General features: G+C 39.1%; 1 protein-coding gene across 6 annotated transcripts in view; it reads right to left on the bottom strand.

Moving 5' to 3' along the window:
• Positions 1-20,993: 20,993 nt before the first annotated feature.
• The window catches only part of sfmbt2 (Scm like with four mbt domains 2), a 61,313-nt gene continuing 57,682 nt past the window's right edge, over positions 20,994-24,624 (bottom strand). For 5 of the 6 annotated variants that reach the window (XM_085386251.1, XM_085386252.1, XM_085386249.1 and 2 more), the window contains exons 19-21: positions 23,613-23,897; positions 23,184-23,306; positions 20,994-21,929 (exon numbers count right to left, since the gene is read on the bottom strand). In XM_085386251.1, the coding sequence (XP_085242377.1) occupies positions 21,789-21,929; positions 23,184-23,306; positions 23,613-23,897 (549 nt within the window). In that variant the 3' untranslated portion in view covers positions 20,994-21,788. The remainder of the gene's footprint in view (positions 21,930-23,183; positions 23,307-23,612; positions 23,898-24,624) is intronic. The other variant, XM_085386254.1, reaches the window with a different exon arrangement.

Raw genomic sequence — 24,624 nt, 5'->3', positions numbered from 1 at the left:
CTGGTTTATGAATTAATATTTGCAAGATGCATTTCAACATGTCCAGCTAACTCTTACTGTGCTCCCTCTTTTATTTACAATACCTCTGACTTAAATATTCTTACCCAGGGATGAACGCCTCTCTGCTGGTTTGCATTACCTCTCTGACCCCTTCGATGAATAATTTCAGCTCAGTGAAGGCGGTGGCCGTCCTGTATCTGGAATCAATCAAGTGTTTGATTAAAATTCTGATGTCTGTCAGTCAATATTATTTGACATGATGGCTATGAGGCAGATGATTGATTGCATACATGCAACATGTTTCTTACAGTCATCAATCTTATATTAAGCTAACTCTTATGGTCGAGGCTGTTTTTGTTAGAAACAGTTCATCACAGTATGCTGCAGAGCTTTGGTGAGAGTTTGGATAAAGCAAATATATGCTGGTGTTTTTAACTGCAGCTTTAATGGCTTTCTGCGGTCCCTCATAAATGAAAAAAATCAAAAGCAGCAGGCAGCAAATGCATAAAAATGTGTTCCAGTCATCGCCATTACAGCCAGAAGAGGGTTGTCAGTTCCACCTTCACTAATTTATCTTTTGGGGGTTGTGGCTCTGTTCTGGGACCTCCCTTCCTGTGCACACATGGAAAGCCTAAGGCAGAGAGAGCAGCAGCAAAGATCTCCCCCAGGATGGAGCCAGGAGGCAAAAATGACAGCAGAGATGGCACTGGTTACACTGAGAGTCAATGAAAAGGAGGCGCCAGCTTTGCAGATGCTCAGCGACTGTTAACACATTTATAAAGGCAGGTTTACCAGGTTGACACGTGTATAAAAAGTGCGCCCCAATGGAGATGAACCAGTCGGGTCAGTCTTCATCCCACATACGAGAGTCTTGTCTTTTGGCGTTGGTGTGGAAAGCCAACAGTCCTGTTTTGAAGACTTTACATAAAGAAGCTGGAGGAGTGACAGTGGTCAGTCTGATGGTTAATCAGCCAGAAAGTAATGGTATTACATTTGGTTTCGCTGTTTTTCTCCACCTAATGTTAACTTTTTATTCCTGGTTTGTCAGCTTAGGCACAAAAAAACTATTTGGTTAGAGCTGGTTTCAATTCACTCGTCACACCAGTAGCCCACCGCACAGAAACATGACATGTTGGAAGTGACAACCCCGACTGACTAATGCCAAAACCCGGCATGTCACACAGCCGCTAAAGTACAGTCTGTGTGTAACTGCAGTGGTGGCACCTTTGGGAAATCTGCCCTATTTTGCACCCCAGAAAAGAGACCATCATGAACCTGAAGTAACACCATGCTCAGTTTAATGGCTTTAAATCTAGAAAATTTGTTGGTGATTGTGGCTACAATCCAGCAAGAAGCCAGAATACAGTGGGGCAAAAAAGTATTTAGTCAGCCACCGATTGTGCAAGTTCCCCCACCTAAAATGATGACAGAGGTCAGTAATTTGCACCAGAGGTACACTTCAACGAGGCGACCGTGGCCCAGGGGGTTGGGAAGCGTATCTGTAACCGGAAGGTCGCCGGTTTGATCCCCGGGCTCTCTGTCCTGGTCGTTGTGTCCTTGGGCAAGACACTTTACCTTACTTGCCTACTGGTGTTGGCCAGAGGGGCCGATGGCGCGATATGGCAGCCTCGCTTCTGTCAGTCTGCCCCAGGGCAGCTGTGGCTACAACCGTAGCTGCCTCCACCAGTGTGTGAATGTGAGAGTGAATGAATAGTGGTATTGTAAAGCGCTTTGGGTGCCTTGAAAAGCGCTATATAAATCCAATCCATTATTATTCAACTGTGAGAGACAGAATGTGAAAAAAAAATCCATGAATCCACATGGTAGGATTTGTAAAGAATTTATTCGTAAATCAGGGTGGAAAATAAGTATTTGGTCACCTCAAACAAGGAAAATCTCTGGCTCTCACAGACCTGTAACGTCTTCTGTAAGAAGCTTTTCTGTCCCACAGTTGAAGTGTACCTCTGGTGCAAATTACTGACCTCTGTCATCATTTTAAGTGGGGGAACTTGCACAATCGGTGGCTGACTAAATACTTTTTTGCCCCACTGTAGTCCAGCAATAGTCCTTGGTTATTTAGTGAATATATTTCAGTTTGGGTGTTTTTTATTTTACTGTTTGAGGTTTGGAGGAGCATAGAGAGGAGCAGGTTTTTGCAGAAACTTGATATTTTTACTCATAATTCACTTTAAAAAAAATATCTTGGCCTTTGATTTGAGTTGAGTTTGAGATTCATCAGTTTTGTGTGTTTTTGTTTTTATCTTGTGGCGTCTTTTTGATTTAATGTGTTTTTGGTCAGATTTATTATATTTGTTTTTAATGTTACTGCATTTGTTTTATTGATCTATAATTTAGTCTTATTTTAAACTACCCTGTAAAGCACTTTGATAAACCTTGTTCCTTTTAAATGCGCTAAAGAAATAAAACTGATGTTGTTTCCTGTGTGGCTTTCTTTTGGGCTTCTGTTTGGTGATCATGTGTTTTGGTTCATGTTTTTATTGTTATCTTTCTTTAGCTTTACTTCTATTCTATTATCTGATTCATTGAGTTGTGCACTCTTACTTTGTTTTTATTGTATTGCCAGGATCTTGAGAATTACTTTTTGGTTTTCAAGTTCTAGGTAAATGTTTATGGACTTTGAACATCTGTTTGGTTTTTGAACTTCATCTGTTCTTTTTTCTGCATCTTCTCTGTGTCTCCTGATCGTCCCGTGTCCTTATGTGCACATTTAGTTATTTGTCTTTGAAGTTGTCTCCTGCTTTCTCCTTTCTCCTCCTGCTTTCACTCTGGTGTCTTGCTTTGGTTGTCCTGATTGTCTGCTCCCCTGCTTTGCCTGATCTGCAATCATCCTTTTTATACTCTAGTCCTTCCTGCGTTCATGGTCATGGAGTCTGCTGAGCTGTGTGTTTCCTCTTTGCTCTTTGAGTTTCGATCTTTAGGTTATTTAGGTCCTTTGCAGTGCAATCAAAAACATTGATGTGAAAAAATATTTGCCTCCTTCCCAATTTCTTCATTTGTTGTTGCATATTTGTCAGACTTACTGTCACGGTGGGGAACGCAGATGTGTTTATGAAACAGACCCAAAATGCAGACACGGGAGAAATGAACTGGTGTGTAAACAAAAAGCGATACGAAAAACAGAAAAACAAGTCGAGGCGAAAAAAGGCTGAAACTAAACTGAAACCTAAACTGAGAAAAACTATGACTAACTTTAAAAATGAAGATATAGGACACGAACATGGAACTGAACAGGAACATGCAAACATAACGAGAAAAAGTCTAAACATGAACCTGAGCAGTAGAAAAAAACTCCGTGACCTGACGAGACTTGATATGAAGACAACAGAAGACCCGACAAAGAACAGAAGGGGACTTAAATACACAGAAGGGTAATGAGATAAGTGGAAACACCTGGGCACACCAGCTGACACAAACATGACGCCACAGGGAAAGCAAAACTAAACACACTGAACACGGAAATACGAGACTCTTCAAAATAAAACAGGAAAATGGGGCGATGTAGACATGACACATGAGCTTGACAACGTGGGCACAACACATACAGGAAACACATGACAAACTGGACAGGAAACATGACACAGAACCAACGGACATAGATGAAACAAAAACCAGAATAAAACTCAACTAAATCCTAACTAATAATAACACAAGAACTTATTATCACCAACTTAACATGAGAAAATCAAAAATACAAAACAATCTCAAAACGCTGGGTCACAGACCCAGCCCCTGACACTTGCTTCAATAGTAAGAACGAGTCTGGCCAATGATCTGGCCACCTTGATGATCCTTTTGGGGAAAATATTGCGTGGACTGTTGAGACAAAAGTTGCATTTTTTGGAAGGCTTGAGTCCTGTTACATCTAAAATAAAACTAGCACAGCATTTTATAAAAAGAACAGTCAAACATGGTGGTGGCAGTGTGATGGTTGGGGCTACTTTGATGCTTCAGGACGACTTGCTGTAAATGATAAAACAATCAGTTCTGCTCTCTGTACTCTTTGCCCTGAAGCTCAAAGTAGAGTCAAGTTATGCAGTAGAATGATGATCTGAAACACGTCCACTTTTAAATGGCTCAGAAACAACAAAATTAAGGTTTTGGAGTCTGGACTAGAATCCTTTAAACACACTTTGGCATCACCTTAAAAGCACCATTTATGCTTGAAAGTTCTTCAGTGGGGCTTAATTAAAATTCTTTGAAGAAGCGTGGTAATTATTTGGGTTAGGTGGTGGTAGGTAGGTTTGGATAACTTTTTCCCTTAACAAATGAAATCATCACTAAAACAGCATTTTGTTTTTACTCGATGGCCTTGATGACGTGAACCATGTAAATATGCAAAAAACGAAGAAATCGGGAAGGAGACAAATTCTTTTTCCAGCACTGTAAATAATCTGCTCCTCAAGTTTCAGAAATTATGTGAAAGAGTTAAAATGCTGAACCACTGATAAATAACAGCTTTTCCTGGAAACAGACTGTCCTCAGACTTGAACTTATCTCACATCAGGACAGGAGAAATTGCAACAGCAACAATTGAGCCCATGTTGTTATAAGTTTTCTGCAGCATTGGTGTCAGGATGATAGAAGTTAAATGCAGCTCTGGCTTCATTTCCACCTTACACTTTCTGAAATGTTACACAGGGTTTAGCTCCGAGTCACAGCCCCGTTTTCGTATCCTGCTGACTAACAAACAGAAGTCATGGTACAAAGCTTGTTAATTTATCAAACTTTGCAGTAACACTGAACCCCAATTACTGGATTTCCATGAATACATTACATCTGCAGAAGGTCGCAGAGGTCTATTTTAGTTCGATTAAAGCCCCCAAATCCTGCTTCTGCATGCAAACTCCTATAAGAGAGTTCATGAGTGGTAAAACTAATGTTGAAATAGCAAAATGAAAAGACTTTACCAAGTCTTTTTTTTTTTAGAGTTTCCTCTTTCAAATTATTCAGTGTGATTTTCCATGCAGGCAGACTTTTCGGCCAGCTCCTAATTATACATCTATCTTTTTAAAATTCCCTCCCACCCACAGCACTCCGAGACACTTCTTTCTTCCCACACGGTCCCGTTGTGTCCCACTACTGTGCTGTGTCTGTTCAAAGTGGCAATTCATTTCCATTTTTATCATTTCATCAGTTCCCTCAATGATAACATCAATGAATGCATTACCTTTTGAAAGAGAGATGAAGGGAGCAAAGAGAGATGAATTTATACCCCCCCGCTTCTCCTTCTCTCTCACCCTCTCTCTCAACATATCAGATGTATGCCTTGCTTGGTCGAGCCAAGCATATGGAAATGGAGCCTCAGCAGATGGGAAAGAGCCACAGAGGCAGTCCAGATGACATATGAATAATGAACAATAGAGAGGAAACTGCTCTGTCGTATAAACAGAGGTGTGATGTTCAAGATAGGCCGCAGTTCAGTCCTCGCTAAACATTAATCAATATTGAATAGTGTCTCTCCGTCTGATTCGCGGGTGCACGGCATCAATTTGCTTCCACTCAGGCATCTATTAGCTTATCAAAAGCTCAGGGAGCGCATAATTTATGAGACATGCCTTGCTGGATTCAGATTGCGATCTGTGGATGTAGGGGAGACGTGCATCTCTCAGGGCAATTCATTAGAAGAAAAGACAGATTACTCTCGCAGGCAGGAGAGAGTTTGGATTCTGTCTGCACGGCTTCTGCTGATCAGCTACGAAATTCTCCTAAAGTGTTTGGGGGTTTTTTTTCCACGTTTTTTTGGATTCTGAGTCCTATGCGCCTGCTGCAAAGCATAAAACACTGCTGGACCTGCTGGGAAGCTTTGGCTGTCATGCAGATGTTACTTTGCACCCAGCTAATCTCTGCTGCAGATAAACCAAGGTAAAGTCACTCCCCAATAGCAGCAGCCTCTACCTACAGGACAAATGCCCCTTTCTCATTGCTAAAACTACTCAGACTCCCCAAATCCCAATCCAAGTGAGTTTACATGAAGGCTTCCGGAAACACCCGAGCAAAAACTGTTTTGTTCTCTTCAAAACATTGAAAACATTGATTTTTTTTTATACAGCAGATTTTGAAGAGAAAACAAATGTCTGTTTGTGAAAAAAGCCCAAACATATGAAACGGCACTAGCTGAATAATCTCTTAGTGGAAGACTTGAAGTGAGAGTTCACGTGATGGCAACTAAACCACCTCTGTTTGAGAAAAAAGATGAAATGCAGATTAAAATCTAAAAAATGGCAGGATTTCTAAATTGATTAAAATACACATTTAAGTGAACAAAATATAAAGAAAACAAATTGAATAAAAAAGAGAATTTTTATTTTTATTTATTTATTTATTTTTTTAGATATTTACTCATTTTGAACTTTGGTGCCTGCAACAGGCTTAAAAAGAAACAAGACAACTTGAACATGAACATGCAGAGAAAAAATTATACAAACAAGGTCTAAAAATGACACCATGTTCTTTGGGCTCATACCTGATGCACTGAGGACTGACTCATAATAATCTAAAGGGTGTTGGCTGTTTGTGGTTGGGCTGTGATCTGGTGAAGTCTATAACATCTAATTCATATCATTTTCATATTCATATTAATACTTGTATTGATTTGCAGTGACCATTTCCCTCTAAGGGAATGAGAGAGCCAGCTAAATTAAAAAAATAAAAGTCATTTGTGCAGGATAAAAGAGCAACCTAATCCCCTCACTCTAGGGGTCAACGTTCAATACTTATACAAGATTATTTCATCTCAATCCAATTTAAACTGCATCTGTGTGTGTGTGTGTGTATTTTTAAAAATTGCAAATCAAAAGCTGAATCATCAGCATAAAAAAATGACTATATTTGAGCCCCCGACCTTAAGACGCAACTGCCTTTTTCACAGCTGGAAAAACTTGCTTGCACCTCTAACCCACAGCTCACTGCAACAAGTTCACACATTTTCTGTCTGGTGTTACAAGGAATCGAGTCCCACCTGACACGAGGTAGGTTGAGACACTGGCTACAACAGAGAGGGGGAAAAAAAACCCAAAACACAGCAGCTCATCAGACAAAAGAGCCTCTGAGAGCCTGCGAGTGCTGATGAAATCGAACAGTGTTGTTAGCGAGGGGGGGGGTTGGTGAGCAGTCTGAAGTAGCTCAGTGGTGAGCTGACAGATCGAGCCTCATCTTCATCACATCTGATTGTTCTCTTTTTGCCGTGCCTTTAAAAATACTCTGTGCGTGTGTGTGTTAACATGACCTAGATTTCAAGTGTGCACTGCGATGCACAGTGATGGTTTGTGTGTGAAAGAGACAAAGAGCTCAGTCTATGGTTAACCATACACCTCTCCTTCCCCCACATCCATGCATACCCACACTCACACACACACGCATAATGAAATTACCTTCCGACAGCAGTGGTTTGTGACACTCTCTGGGTGGAATTTATGTTTTGACATGTCCTCAATAGTTGTTTTTTTTTCCAAAGGTTGAATACATGCTCTCTTTTTTTTTTTTGCCACAACCATGTCTGTGTGTGTGTGTGTGTGTGTGTGTGTGTGTGTGTGTGTGTGTGTGTGTGTGTGTGTTCTATTATTTATAATAAATGTGATGATGATTGACAACTGATGATTTGAGGATTGATGGCAATAAAAAAAACAGTAGGTGCAAAACATTTTCAATATTTGGTATAAAATTAAGGAAAAAAACATAAAAAGTCAAATTAAACCTGTTTGTTGAAATCTGGATGTCTGCTACCAGGATTGTTATTATTCAATAATAACCTATAATAACTAAAATGTTTTTGATTTTTGATTTTTTTTAATTAACAAAAATGAAAGAAACAAGTAACCACTGACGTCCACCCAGACCTCCTCCCTCAGTGGTGTTTGTGCCTCTGTGGCACGTACAGGGGAAGTTTGTCTTTAAGGCTTTGTTGAAAGAGTCTGTTTTGACCCAAACCTGGATCTTTTTCTAAACCTAACCAAGCTGAAAACAGTATAAAAATAAAATGAACCTTTCTGCCAGTAAGCCTTTGTGGCACAAAACCCTGAAGGCAAACTGCTCTCAGTTGCAATAATGACCTCTCTTGGTCCTGACATGATTACTGAGGTCACCAGTACATACACAGTTATATTGAAGTAAGCTGCTTTCACATGTGACCAATGTTTTATTATTATTGTTTTCAGCAAGACAACCTCCCGCCTACTGATTTCTGTTTTGTTATGATATATCATTCACAAACTTTGGTAGTTTATCTGTACGAAATATGTGATTATTCATTAACTTTTGTCAACACCTTATCCTTTAGATACTGGCTCTAACTTGCTGCTGTACTGTTGTGGATAAAGATCATAAGAGCGACCTGCTGCTGTCATATAACATGCCTCTGGTTTTTGTGATATATGCCACACATTGGAGTATACTGTGTATTTCTGCAAAATGTCAAACAAACCACACTTTATTTTTAGGTTTGTTTTTTATTTATTTAACATTGACACAAACTCCTACACAATGTGGTGTATTATCATGCAAATAACAATAATCCAAGTAAATAAGTGGGCTAATAAATACTCAAATGCTCATCTGTGCATAAAAAGAGATCAAATATTAAATGATTAAAATCCACAACAGTAAAAAATACCCCTTGTAAAGACTGTATATAAGAGATGTAAAAGAGTGAACAGCCATCTGGTGTGACAGACGATCCAGCTGTGCAGCATGTCCTGATGGATTTTTTCTCTTCCCTCTTCATTCATCCTCCTGAGGAAGAGATGCGAGCAAGAGAAGCTTCTCACTGCGTCCCAACACACATTTACAATCACGGGAAAAAGAGACAAATCCCACAAAGACAGAGAGGGAGCGATGAGAAGGAGAGCCACCCTCGTAGTGCCAGTGGATCGACCTGACCCCGAATTCTGATGTTCAGTTCAGGTCAGCAGCTGCCATGACAGTGTTTCCTTCACTTCGTGCCTTTTTTTGATGCATTGTTGCAGCTGCATCTGACAATATTTCTTTTCACTCATTAACTTGCCATCAGGTTTTCAGTTCACTGTGTTTTGTCTCCAGGCAGGCCTTAGATGCTGGATGCAAACACGGAAAGTCAGAAAACGATTATTACTGAATATTGTTTCCTGTTTTAAAGAAAGCGTTGAAGGACTTTAATAACCCTGAACTAAAATGGCATTTGTGGCGCAGTGGTGCAGTGGTTTGCACCCTAAGCTCAAAGTGAAAAAAGGTTCCTGGTTTGGATGCTCTGGTTCTTTTCTGTGTGGAGTTTGCTCTCCCCCCGCACCTGCAGGGATTAGGGATGCAGTCATCTTTCAGAGTGCTTCGGCTCAGTTATGTTAACTGCTGATTCTAAAATTAGCCGTGGGTTAGAGACAGATAAAGTGCTTAAAGCGTAAAGCGCTGCATAAGTGTGTGGTTAAATGTGGCCAGCAGTCTAAAGTGCTTTGAATGGTCAGTAGGACCAAAAGAAAGCATTATATTAAATGCCTGTTCATGAAACAAAATCACTTTCAACTAAATAAAAAGGAAAATTGCAATTACCGGGCGACTCAAGTAAAAGATGAAAAAAGGGAGGGTCTGAGAAAACTGTCAGCTAAAAATGAACGTGTTCACTAACAGTGAAGTAACATTAAAAAAACCCAGCACAAAACCCAAACTAACAACCCCAAATGTCTCAATGTGCAGCTTTCCAGCCCTCCTGTAGTCCACGGAGAGCTCTGATTGGCTGAAGTGTCACAAAAAGGCAAAAATCTTAGGTCAGTGTCTTCAACTCAGTTTTTTAAAAGTCAACATGCATAAAACTACAAATATTAAACTTACTCTAAATTTGCAGTGACTTACAGGAAAAACCAGTAAACCTTCAGATTTGAGAAGTTGGCATGTTAATGGATGCAAATCATAACAATAATAACAACAAAACCAAAAACTATAATGATGTATTTTGATGTGTGTCAGTCTTACTTTAAGACACAGAGTCCACTGATGTAAAGCTCACAGGGTTAATACTCAGCATGGACGAGGTCAGAAGAGAAGTTTTCTCCAGGGTTGATATTCTTCATATATATTTGCAATCATCTTACCTTTCTGTGTCACCAGATTACAAGCTGCTGCATGTTGCCTTTTTTCCTGTTTTCACTCTTGTTATAAGTAAAAGTCAGCACTACACTGCTTTTATCCTGCACTTATGGGATAAAAGTAGACCCGTATTCTTCAATTAACACAAGTGTGTCTCTGGGTGATAATACTGTGTGAATCACATATATCCTGTTGCTGCGGTTATCCTTAGTTTAATATGACGTGCAAAGAGAGCTGATGAGGATGTTTGACGGCTCCTTGTATACCTGTTTCTCTGACAGTTTTCTGTGGCCACAGTTTAATTGTTTTCAGTGCATTTAGTGGTCATCAGAGCAGATAAGTGGTGATTATTATGTGGGGCTCTTCATCTTTGTACTCAGTGGGACGACTTTAGCGCACTTGTGTCTTAATCTTGATTAATATGCACCATCCATAACAAATGAAACGAACGCAAATGTGCCTTTCAGTTTGTTAGTGAGCTTTATGTTTGTCATTTTTTCACATTAAATAAGTCTGTGGCACATTTTTCATCTTGACTCTGATCTATGCCTCTTTGTGCACTGATTATTGGATAAAGGATAGTTGCATGATGTACAGAGTGTTTGATAATACTATGGAAAATTTACAAGGACCAAAAATGATCCAGAAACTGAAAGCTCAGATATTGGCGGTTGTGGTCAGGATTTTTTGTCATGTGTCTCACTGACAATTTCACTTTGAATTTTCTACTATTTTAAAACTAACTACTTCCTCCTGCAGGTACAACATGATGCTTATACTGACACTTATGTAATATATGTAATAATATAGAGTAACCTCATTTTATTAAATTTTAACCACATGTGGCAGCTAATTTCTATATTTTTGTCATTATTTTATACTTTTTTAATACAATAACAGATATAATGTTTTTACGTTTAAATACTGTAGAGAGGGCTTCCTAATGTGACTGAAAACATTTGCACTTGACTGTTTTGTGCAAAGCAGATATGTTTTCCAGAGTCAGGTTTAATTTTTTACACAAAAGCTCAGTCTCACGTTCGGCATCTACCTTCTGATACCAGTTCAAACATTTTCTGTATCGCTCTCCTTTCCAACCACCAGGCCTCGGCTTGCTCGTTTCCCCTCCCCCTCACTCGTCCTCCGGTGCACTCCTCTCCTTGAACCTCAGTCTTGCACCTTTTTCCTCTCAGAATCATCCACAGCAGAGTCCTTGAAGCTCTTCACAGAGCTGCTTCGGGATAATGACCCGCTGGCAGCTCTGCTATGCAGAAAGAAGAATCGCTTTCACCGAGTGATTGTGACTTTAAAAAACAGAAGAGGATTCCTGCAGAGACGGGCAGGAAAACGGGGAAAAGAAATCATTTCATTTTAAAGAATGTTTTCAACATGGTAAACACTGTGGCTCGGTGTGCTGGTGGTTATCTGTTGAGCAGCTCCACAATCATTTAGATATGATCTGTGATTTCCTACGTTACCCACAGAGAGAGAGGGGGCACACGCTTGTTCCATTCAGCTGTGGGTTTAATACGTGGGAGGAGTGAACCAGAGAAATACTTTTCCAGTAAAGACCAAAAACATCACGCACTACAGAGCAGGCTCCACGCGACGCTGCCTCCTGGTCATTCGGGTCTGCAAAACACTGAACTAGTCAATGTTTGAAGAATGTGAGTGAGAGTGTGCTGGCTTTGGTTAAAGGTGATAAAATAGCAACAAACACACAAGAAGTATTCATGTATTCACCAGGTCAAGAAACTTTACTTTTCAACTTTACTTACAAGGAAGGACAAATGTACTGTTAAAGCCTTAAAATCCTTTTTAAATGCAAGTTTCAAAACACACCTTCCCCTCTTGCTGTCATTCGTCTTAGAAATCTTATTCATATTCCAGACATTATTGATCTCTTATGTGAGTATAAAGGAAATAAGAAATATCTTATTTTAAAAAATGACAATCTTTTAAAAAATTATTTATTAAGTAATTTACAAATACGATACTAGCATTTTACTCTGCTAAAAAGCAGATGCCTGGAGTTTCTTCGGGACTTTAATTTCAGCCATTAAAACTGGAGCACAGACTTTTGGATGGTTTCTTAGTTAATTAACTGCACTTCAAGCCAGACTGACTGAGGTTTTATATTAAAAATGTTTAATAAGGCATAAACACTAAAGAGCTCTGGATCAGTGACACAGATTATGAGGTAAAGACGAGTGGACGCCTAGTGGAAGGTTCATAACCAGTGTTTAGGTATTAGTGAGGTCCAAAATCTTTCTTATGATGTGTCATATTTGTGGAATAAAACAATAATTAATTACTTTAATTTTAATTTTAAAATGACACCCGTGAAGAGCCTTCAGAAAATATGTGAAAATGGTAAAAGACTTCCTTCTGCTTTTGCAGGAGCAACTTACAGTAACTGTAACAAAACAGAATACTTCCTTCACTTCACTAAAACAGCACAAAGGTCACCTACACGATGCCTCTGGCCCAGTTCTTCCTCGGGCCTAAACCAATTATCATTCCTCATGAGTCACGTTTGCCTCACCTAACCGAAACACAACCCAGCGAGAGGCTCTGTAGGACAGCCATAACCTTATAGAAGTCTTTTCAAATGAAAAGCAATTAAGCAGCAGTTTTACTGTCAGAGTAGAACAGCTGGTTACAGCCAGGCTGGTGGTGCCTGTGACAGCACCTGTCAGTAAACACAGAGGGTGCTTGCCAACATTAACTGACGACCTATTATGCCATCCAAATATGGTCACACCAGCTAAAAAATAAACAAAAAAACAAAAATAGATTAAAAAAACTAACTGGAAAAAATGTAAGTAACTTAAAAGCCAAAGTTCTTCTGGCTTTTTGAAGTTCTTCCAGTGTTTTTCTTTGTACCCTGCCCATTCTTAAGGAAGGGGAATGGGATTATAGGCAGAGGTATGCCAAATCATACAAGACCTAGACTGAAAATTAAGGTAGAAAGATGAATACAAATGTGAACTTTTTAGTTCAACAGAGGTACAACAGTGACACTCTGGTATCTGTGAAGCACAGCATGACAGAAGCTGTGTCATGTTATGGGCTTGCATTTTAGCCAGTGGTGCTTTTCAAAATTCATAAAATTATGAACAATTTGATGACTACTTAATTTTTTCATCCTAAAAATGATACCAAACACACTAGTTGTAACTACAGGGGTTCAACAAAGAATGGCCACGCATCATACTGATGTCTCTCTCTTTCTCTCTCTCTCTCTTATTGTCTTCAGACACCATGAAAACTGAAGAAACACAAAGTTTACAACATAAATGTCTTTGATCTTATCAAAGTCTCTCTCATGTTAGTGTCCGTAAACAGTCTTGAGCAAGCAGAACAGAAAAAAAGCATAATAATGGATATTACTAAAAATGTCCTCTTATTACCAATGTGGAACATGTGTGCGCCTCTTGGACCACATGCAGAATAACATTAATGTTGTGGCTGTAGCTGCATCTGTAGCTCTGTCTCCATGCTAGTTCTGACTCACAATCCCATGGCTGTGCTCCCAGCCAAACTCTGGTCATGTGACCATTACAAACTCTACCTAATACAAACTTACAGCACTTTACATCTTTAACAAACCACATATTTTCTGCCCACATATTTTAGACGTTTTTTAATCAATGCTACACTTTTATCATTTATCCAATAAATTTGTAATTCTTTCCAACAAATAAATGAACTAAATTAAACATGAATCTATCACAGAAACATATCAAATAAAGAACTTTATTTTAACTGTCTCAGGGACAGTTACACTAGTGTAGTGAAAGCATATAGAAAAACACACAATGGAAACTATCAGTCATGGATTGGCCTCCCCAGACCCGGACCTCAGCTAAATGTGCTTGAAGAAGCCTGGAGAACTATTCCTGAAGACTACTTAAAGACTTCAGAGCTTAGCCTGGTTGGAAAATAAAAGTCATTCTAAATAATATTGATTTTTCTGGCTCATTATAACTGTAGGAACTGTTTTTGTCTTATGTACTCGCCACTCTTATTTTCCATTTTCCTGCCAACATATAAAGAAATGATGGGTGGCTCGAGGATTTTGTGGGCCACAAAAGCAGCATACTCATTTTTATGGCCCACCTCAAGCTGCTGGTAGGAAAACTGCAGTTTTTGCACTTTTTTTTAGGCTTTTATGAACTTCAATTCACATATATGATGTCTACATGGCTAGAATTTAACATAACATATATAACCATGTCTTAAAGTGTGGCAGACCTGGAAAATTGTGTTGACATTTTGAGATTACTATCAGCTAGCACTAGCAATTTTGCCAAATATAAATACATTTTCAGATATTTGAAGCACTTGATATTAAGTTGTCTAACTGAGCAGTTTCCTGCGTGAACAAAAGAAAATATTTTGAATTGTGTTTCATTGATAAACTGTCTCGTATCAAAGACTAACACGAGCTTTGATGAGTTAGTCAGGCAGCGTGACTGACAATTATTTGATCTCCTGTCAGCCCTGTTAAACCGTTACATGTGTCACCACCTCTAACTGAAACTATTAAAACCACAGCAGCTGAATGTGAAACATAAACTCCGTGTCTGCTCTTACTCAGGGCCTCCCTTTAACTCAAATGTCTGTTTACTCCTCTGCTGTCATGACTTAGTTTGTATTCATACACAACGGGGTGGAAAACCATGCAAAGCGGACGTTTGATATGAGGTTGCCAGGCAACAGAATATAAGGTAGCAGCTTTTTCAGAGTGACTCAATACAAAGTGTCAGAGTTGGGTGAGCGCTGTGTGTACTTGTGTGTGTGTGTGTGTGTGTGTGTGTGTGTGTGTGTGTGTGTGTGTGTGTGTGTGTGTGTGTGTGTGTGTGAGAGAGAGAGAGAGAGAGGAGGAGGAGAGAGAGAAAGCTATTAAATTAATTCAGTTGCAGCCATAGAGAGAGGCAGCGAGGCACGACACATCAGAATACACTCTGAATGTGAATCACTGCTTTTATGAATTTCTCTGTTTGACAGAGAGCGGTGTAAACTAATCAGCCCATCAGGTCATGTGCTGCATGCATGACTAACACAGCGTTACCTCCACTGATGTTGCTACATGAAACAGCCATCATCATCGCCACGCACAGGGTAATTGCCTTTATTTCGCCACCATGAACTGTTCTACCAATAAAACGTCTCTCCGTCGTTTTACATAGTGACTCGTTTGATAAACTGAAGCTAGCAGGTCATTTTCTATTATCATTTCTTATTGCGTCCACAACACACACACACACACACACACACACACACACACACACACACACACACACACACACACACACACACACACACACACACACACACACAGACGAATCACATGGACACACATGGATGAAATGTGGTGAAGCATGGAAGTGTAAGGCTTCAGTAATGCAAGACCTGCAAGGATGATTATGAATGTAGTGAACTAACAACTCAGTGAGAGTGAGAGGAAGCGATGCCCAGCGAGAGAGACAGAGTGGCGACCAAGTTCAATCCATTCCATGTCACCTCTCCAAGTCTGTGCTAAGAGTAAAGGCAGGAGAGCGGCTGTACCCTGAATTTCAGTTAAACGTATCTTCACTTATTTAGCATAACATCACAAGGAATCTCAGAATTTACAAGTGTAAGCTTCAGGTGCACAAAGTGCACAAAACAGCAGTTTCTCTAATGGCCACTGAAGGCTGGCTCACGATAAACGTCCTGCTTTATAACATCTCAGAGTGGCGTGTAATCTTTTATAACTCATCAATCTGAACACAGTGTGTGGGCGCACTGATTGGCAGGCATCCTGAGACAGGCAGCTCCAGCTGATGGGTGTCTGCTAGTCCTTACCTTCGATGAACTGAACCCCCTTTTGATCAAATGAAATTAAATAACTCGTGTGGTGCAACTCATTCAGGTCAAATTGCGCTATTTTAATCCGGCTGTATCTGTTTATCAGTTAGTTTATAGATGTAACTTGCTTGCCAAGCTTGATAGCATGAGCTAATAACTCTAACTACATCCTTAACCACAAATATGGTCAGTTTTGGCTCTAAAAAACCACCATGGTGATGCCAAAACACTAATGCTGAAGCTTCCAAAAGAGTCATAGCGGCAACACCCGTCAATACTATTCTGGGACTGTATACTGTGCTGTGACAAAGCGTTTGCCCTTGTCCTGATTTCTTAGATTTTTGCATATTTGCAACAATTAAATGTTTCAGTAAATACAAATTGCAGTTTTTAAATTGCGATTTCATTTATTAAACGAAGAAAAGCATCTCAACCTACCTGGCCCTGTGCGAAAAAGTCAGTCCCCCCTAAACCTAAAAACTGGTTGTGCCACCCTTGGCACCAAGAGCTGCAATAAAGTGTTTGTGATGATTGACGACAGTCTTTCACGTCAGTGTCGAGAAATTTTGGCCCTTGTAATTCAGCTACATTGGAGGGTTTTCAGCATGAACGGCCAGTTTAAGGTCATGACACAGCATCTCAATCTGATTCAAGTCCAGGGTGGCACAACCAGTTGTTAAGTTTAGAGACTAAGTACTTTTTCAAGCAAGGCCAGGTAGTTTTACATCACTTTTTTCCATTAATAAATTAAATCGTCATTTAAAAACAATCCCACGACAGAAATAAATATCTTGACCAAAGCAGTAATTTTGCTAGACCACTTCTGAGTTGATGAAGTCCAGGTGATCAGAAATAAAAACACGTAAATTTATTTTAAAGTGATGAACAGGTACAGGTGCGTACAGGTGTCACATTTAAACAGATTACCAAACAAAAGACACAAAAACAGTGTGATGTCACACCTTATAGCACCATTGGTGAACTGCCACACCCACCACTTAATATGTCTCCCAGTGCTAAAACAAATCACAATCTTAATGCACTTTGTGCTTTAAGATAAAGACATGACCGTATAGACAGAAACTCAACAAGCCCCTGTGAGCAAGCACTTGGCAACAGAAGCATCATTCTTTTAACAGGGAGAGACCTCTGAGCCATCAGTTTAAATCCAGCCGTGGTTTTAACAACGAGGTGATAAAGAAAAGCTAATATGGGAGGAATCTTTATAATCACTGTTATGGAAGAACCAAGACCTTTTCCCTGAACATTTAGGACCTCGTGATAATAAAACACAGCATAGAACTGGACTAGCTGGATGTTCCTGACCAGTCGGCCTGCTGAACAGATTTGGAAGTGGGTTTTGAATGAAGGATTGTAATTGTGTGTAATGAAGTGATCGCTGTCTGAGAGCTTGCATGGATACACTTTGTATAAAAACACATTATGTTTTAAAGAAAAGGGATAAATTGCCCGTTTTTACTTCTTCTTCTTCTCCTTTTTTTATTTTATTTTACATTGTTCAGTTTTAAATAACTTAGTGGCATTTTCCTTTGTTCAATTTTGAAAATGTTTTTTTATTGCCTGAGTAATTCCTTTGTAACTGATTTGTGTTTTGTGAAGTACATTAGTGTCTGTCTCTGCTTTTTTCTCATTGTTTTTATTTTTATAATAACCAGATCCACAGCAACCTATTTGTCTGAATACTACTGCTTTATTTTTTTCTATGTACATTATTTTTCATTTTCTTTATCACTGATCCATTACTTTCAGTTGTTTTAACCATTTATCCACAGTTTTTTCCCTCCACAATCAGCCTGTTTATCCCTTATACTTGGCTAATATTTCCAACCTCATGTTAGTTTTTGTTTTATTCTTTTTTTTATCTCCTATTGGTACCATGTTTGCACAATGCATCTTTTACTTTTTGCTTTATTTCATGAACAACGCTCTAAATCTGACTAAATACAACCCCAACCTTTGACACACAAGTAGCTTAAAATTGCACAGAGGAGCTTTAGTCCCATGATCATGATATCACTGTCCACTGCTTTTAGCTCACACTTTAAACCACGTGCACACCACTTTTCAGTACATCCCACTGATTTAGTTGTTTATACACCTCACATTTAGCTAAAGTTTTATACTTCCCACTAATATTAGCTTACATTTTTACGTTTTTACCTTATGTTTTGCATTTTCAAACTTTTTCTATTGCTACTACTTTACTTTCCAGCTATTTATACATTACTTTGAGCTAATCTGTTGTTGTTTTTAAAAATATTGTTATTTCTACTTTAATAGTATTTTAATATATCTCTTTTTCTTCTTCTTTTTACTGTGTCAAGCAACTGCAAAAGGATCCTGGCGTGTCAATTAGTGATATACTCCACCATTAACCTCATTAATTACTCATTAATACAACCACTCTTAGGAAGCACTAGTTTCACATTTTCTTAACTGCTGTGGCGTTTAATTAAAATTTCTTCACTCATTCTTATCAGTGGAAACATGACAAATAATTCATTTGTAATTTTATATGAAAGTAAAACCAGCAGCAGAGCGTTAAATGTTTCCCCAAAGCAGCAACGACAGAGTGCGGTTCCTCTTTAAACTGTGACCTGGAGTAGTGCTGATGTGTGTTTTGTTAACCACAGAGACGTCTGGCTTCCTATGTCTCACCATGCATCAGGGCCTATATGCTAACCCTTCACCTTCTACAAAACAGCTACAGATAGCTTCATATATGAAAAGCTCTAACTTAAATGTATATTTAATGGCTATGAATGAGTATTAGTGAAAACTAACAATAAAAAAATGAAACCAAGAGCTCATGTGTTGCTAAACTTGGTTAAACTGCTCACCAATAGTTAGATAAAGTGAATGATGACTGATTACATTAAGGTTGGACTTTGAAATGTCTTGCTAACACGCTGTGAGCTGATAACTACAAATACAAATACTGCACACAAATGTATTGTAAATTCATGATAGTTTAAGTCATCTTTAAAGAGGCTTCTCATAAAACTAGCAAGTGACCTTGAGTTACAATCTGGAAATTGTTTCTAAGCAGCTGAGCCGAGTGTGGTTTGGATATAGGCGGTCTTCAACCTCCCAGCTGCCTAGTGCAAAATCTGTATAAAGTCCAACTGTGCCCATGTGGGAAGTGGATAACCAACCATGTGTCCTGCCTCCTGTACTCCACTCAGACAGCACCTTGTAGTAACAAACATTTTACATGTAAACTATCATGTGTGAAAACTACTTCTTCTTTTTTTTTGTGTGTTTTTTTAAAGAGGCTATTGTGTTTATTTCCATCTCCATAGTTTCTATTCTTGGACTCTACTAGAGTCACTTTTGCGTCGCTTTATTTATTCAAAATTCAAAATAGTCCTCATTTATATTATACAGGGCTTTGTTGTAGCACCTTACGTTATCCTCTGAGACAGGAGGCTTTTCTCATTTCTGTGATTTGTGCCTCCTCGTCTCATTTGTCCTTCGGTCTATAACATGGAAATCAATCTCAGTGCACCATGCTGGAGGACGTCTCAGTTTGTTGAGGACAGCACGGAGGAGCTATAACCAAGGATGCCCAGGTGTGTCCTTCAGAAAAAAGTTTTGCACTCAGTGTGTAAAACAACTGGTTGTTCATCATTGTTTGTGGGTGTGTGATAAAAATATTTATTGTGTCATGTTGCACCAGGCTTTAAAAATAGCCCTGAATATAAAAATGCCATGACAACCGTTTCACCTGAGATCATGAAACACAGCTATAAACAAAACTATGTATATGATGTAGTTGTACCACACATCAGTATAATATGAGACGAGGAGTCCAGGATGTGTGATTCCAGAAAAAGCAGAGGGAGGAGATGTATTTCATTTCTACTCTGCATCCATTAAACTGACTTTCTTCTCACTGGCTGCCCCTCATAATGCTACAGGTTAGAGGAGTCAGGGATTGAACCACTGACCTTTCAGTTGGTAGACTGCTCCGCAACAAGTGCCCCACACATGAATGTGCCACCCGAGTTTCTTGCTCCCAGGGGTTATATGAATATATGCTCACTGCACTATTTTAAACTTTGGCTTTCTATTTTTTTATTGTAACAGTTTATATACTAACCCTTCCAGTGAGCTGCAGTTCTCTGGGTAAAAATGCCTTGTTGATGTCAGACTGCAAATAACCACTTTTTTACAACCAAAGTATGCAGAAGAGTATCTCTAAATGCACAACACAATGAACGTTGCAGCAGAAGACACACCAAGTGCTGCTCAGCCTAAAATGTTCACACACACTCACAAAAACAAGACCATCCAATAGCGACTTCTGATTTCTGCTGCTACATTCAGGCAGGTTCAGAATTTGACTGTCTATTTGTTTATTACCACAGTGTACTCGTGCACCATGTCACAAAGCTCAAATCATCTTAAACTGTTCTCCTGAACATGACAGTGAGTCCACTGTACTCTAATGCAGCGGTACCCAACCCCCGGGCCACGGACCGGTATCGGTCCGTGAGTCGTTTGGTACTGGGCCACGAGAGCTGACGCTCAGGTGTGAAATTTATGGATTTAAGGGTTTTTATCGTTTTTTAGACGTATTTTTTTTAATCGTTTTTATTGTTAACTTTGTTTCCCTGGGTCTTTTCCCGTGTGTTATGAATAAATCTTCTTTTTTTAGGTACCGGCACTGGTTTTATTTTGCTGTATTTATCCGCGACACCTTAAAGGCCGGTCCAGGAAAATATTGTCGGACATAAACCGGTCCGTGGCGCAAAAAAGCTTTGAGACCTCTGCTCTAATGGCCTCCACAGTCATCAGATCTCGAATAGAGCTCCTTAGGGATTTGGTGGGTCAGGAGAGTCCCATCATGGATGTGCAGCAGCTGGGTGATGCTATCATATCAACATGGACCAAAATCTCTGAGGAAAATTTCCAGCACCTCTGTGAATTTGTTCCATAAAAAATACAATTAAGTTCTAAAAGCAAAAGTGGAGTGAAATACATTTATACCAGGTGAATATGCCATGCTGTCAGGAACCTTCAGTTTATGTTTATTAGTGTTTGAACTGAAAAGCGAAGCACAAGAAAAACAGATAAAAATCAATAGAAATTTATTTTCTTACTTATCAAAAATATCTGCAACAGAATTGCATAGATGGACACAAAATAGCTTCCATGATTGATTCATGTGACTGTAACAATGAGAAGAGAGTAAGACTATTCCAGTGTGTTCTTCTCTCAAACACATGGGATGCTTATTTGAACTGAATAAATTCATACCATAGTTTCCCGTTTTCAATAAAGATTAGCTAATACGTACATTGTGATATACATCTCCAATTTTTTTCCTTAAAAATCCAAATGGATAATCACTCCTTATAAATAAGGGTAACAATAAATATTCCAAATATATTAATTCTTGGTTTGTTAAATACTTTCCGATTATATTTTCTGAACCGATTATGCCACACAGAAAAAAAGGGAAAACTCTTCATGATTATAATTTTTAAAGCTTAATTGCTATGATGCTCCTCTATGACAAATCAAATGGAAATGAAAAGTAAGAGAAAAAAAAAACAAGTCCTCAGCTTCTTCACAGATCAGTAGAGCACACAGATCAGCTCAGTGTGTTCGGTTCTGCCGGAGTCGACAGTAAGGAAGTTTTTTTGTTTTTCGTGGGTACTGCATATCATTTTCACACAGATAGTATCCCAGAAATTAATCCTTCAGCTTCTCATCTGGAAACATCCTCCTGCTGTCCCTCGGTGTGTGCTTATCCAAAGTAACCGACTGCCAAAATAATTTGGAAATCCACGTAATCCAACATTTCCAGGCTTGCTCCTGTCGCTGCTCCTCCATCAGTTGGCGTACTGTTTGTAGAAGGCAACTTTGACACGCTCGATCTGGTGACACAGCTTGATGGCAGGCCCGAGCTTCAAGTCCATACACTCCTGGACTGTGGGCAGAGTCAGCAGCAGCAGGGCCTGACCATCGATGTCCTGCACACAAGTTAAACAGAAATATTCAGGGTTTGAAGCTTTCAGCTTAAACTCCTGTAATGTACTTCACCTCAAAAAAAGCTGCTTGCAGAGGGCGTTTTTATACAAAATTAGAGCTTCAGTTTAGTTTCAAACAGTCTAAGGATGAGTTTTTTTTATTTTTAGTGTATTTATATAAAGTATTTGTCAGATTCTAAGTTGAAAAGTTCAAAACAAAGCTCTAATAAAATATGATAATGAAAGCACTCGACACATTTAATAACATTGCCATTCTAATCTCAACACACTGAGCAAAGCCTTCATTGGCTGGTTTTCTTGACAAATGTGACCAAATCACCAGACTAAACAAAACTCATTCTGTTTGTAAGTACACAATCTCATTTCACTTTAGACTATTTAGGCTAGGTTTTATTTCCATTTGAGTTAACTAAAACATGTTTAAATTACTATAATAACCTTACAAAAAGTCTCTAAGTAACAAAACAAGAAATGTTACTAATGGTTTTTTAAAAGGCTTAAATCTTGATTTCACACATTTTTGTATTATTAATTCTCTTTTTATTCTTTATTTTCTAAACCAATTAAAATGTGCAGTAATATGAAGTAAACAATTTTTTTTTTCCAAAAAAGCAGAAAATAATCGACCGCTCGAAGAAGATGTCATTTGTAGCTGGATAAATATCTGCCTGAGAAAAGCTGGTACCCACTGCACCTCACAGAAACAAATAAGGGGTTAAAAATATAATATCCACACATGTTATTTATCACGTCTGTGTTCAGTGTAATATGTGAGAGTCTCTGCTGGCTTTTACTGTCTTGGTTACACTGAGGTGTTTCTCTGTGTGTGTTTATCTACTCTGTGTGTAAAGACAGCCCCTCCCCTCCTTCTACACACACAGTCCAAGGAGAGACACACAAGCTGAAGTCAGTCGAGTTAATCACTCTAAAATAAACTAATAAAAAAAACCACATTGTTGCCACCTAAACCAATCAGTGAGGCAAACACTGTATCTAACCAAACACTGGGCCATCAAGAAAAATATATTAAAACAATTTATAGAAGAGTTTGTACACAGACAGTTGAAAACAGGGGCTCTGTCTAAAAATATCTATGATTTCTCTAATGCTACATTTTTGCTCAACCCCTGAAATTTAGTTACTTTATTCTGCACCTTCAGCCCCTATTTATCAAACAAGCAACACTTTTATTGACATGTATACCTAACAGTAATTGTGTTTTTGTTTTTTGTTTACCTGCTCCTGGAAAATGCCAGCCAGAGATGCGCAGTCGGTAGAGTTAATGAACTGGACGACTTCATCTACGCTCCACTCCAGAGGGTTTCTGTCCAAAACCAGCTGACCGTCCTCCTCCTCCACCTGAAGTTGCACATAAAAGGCACACTGTGAACTAGAGGGTAGCACACACTGCTCTGGGTTCTGTTAATCACTCAACTATTTCAGTGTGGATAGGATAAATCATGATGCAAAATCCTGATGTGATAAATCCCCCCATCGTTGATTTTTTTCTGGTGTAGAAGTTCGTGATGGAGCTGTTTTACTCTCCTCTCGACACTATTACTTTTACATATAATTAAGTGTACCAAAAATATGATGCATTAATATCAGTAAACTTGCTTGTCATAAAGAGTATGGGGAACCTGTTTTGTAGCCTCTCTGCTTTACCTGCATGTCTTGTCCTTTGGCGGGCTGGTACTTGCTGTTCTGGTTGTACGCAGACAGCGAGCGAGTTGACCTCCTGCGACCTGCGGGAGCCTCCGGGCTGAGTGCCGGGCCGAGTGCCGGGTTTCCCGCGCTGACGGCTCTGCGCAGCGCCGTGGCCCGGCGAGGACGGCTGCTGGTCACCTCCACCGATGAGGTGTCTGTGTGGTCCTCGCGAGGTTCCGAGCTGGTGCCCTCGCTGCCCGACTGCAACGCCCTCTCTTCGTCCTCCTCTCCCTCATCACTGTCCTGGAGAGGGGAGAAAGAAGGGAGTTAGAGAGGCGCTCAGTTGTTCACAGTTGTCCCAGAAATCATGCATATCATGCAGAAATGTTTGTCTCAATGTTTATTCACCAAGTTTAGCAATTTATTCAATTTACCAGTCAAATGAGAGTTGTGGAATAATTAAAAGCAAAAGAATTGTAAAAAAGCTGTGGATAAACAGTAAATACAGAAATTTTTAATTTGAACATCAGCACAAAAGCTGCTTACAAAAGCCGAACTTGAATGTTTATGCCTCCTAAATGTTCTCACAGCATTTTGTTGGGATCATTTTGGTAAAATGTTGTTAGAAAAGGCTGAAACGCACTGGTGTAACAGTAGAGGAAACATTTGAGCTGGACTGAAATCTGAAGTTTCTTTTAATGACATTAGCCAAAAGTTTCTTGTTTACACAGACAAAGCAGAGGCTTTTATGTTAACCAGAAGCTGCTACGTCAATTTAAATGTAGACAGAAATATCTATTAAATATTACGACTGTAGCTGACTGAGATAAAAACAGCTTTTCATGCAAAAAATTAGTTAATAGTATAAATGATTTGATAGATCTGCTAATCTGGTGACATGTAATTGGTTACATGTCAGTCTGCAGTGATATAACACAGAGAAAAGAAGCCACTCCTCACAGATGCCAGAGCACAGAAACGATCATTAACATGAGCGGGTTATCTATTCAATCACTTTGTGTTTCTCTTT

Source organism: Rhamphochromis longiceps, linkage group LG17 (genome assembly GCF_057381845.1).
Source record: "Rhamphochromis longiceps isolate RC_006_pf linkage group LG17, R_longiceps_female_GT1.1, whole genome shotgun sequence".
Classification (NCBI taxonomy): domain Eukaryota; kingdom Metazoa; phylum Chordata; class Actinopteri; order Cichliformes; family Cichlidae; genus Rhamphochromis; species Rhamphochromis longiceps.
The sequence above is the reverse complement of the archived record's forward strand: the minus strand, read 5'-3'. Positions and strand labels throughout refer to the sequence as shown.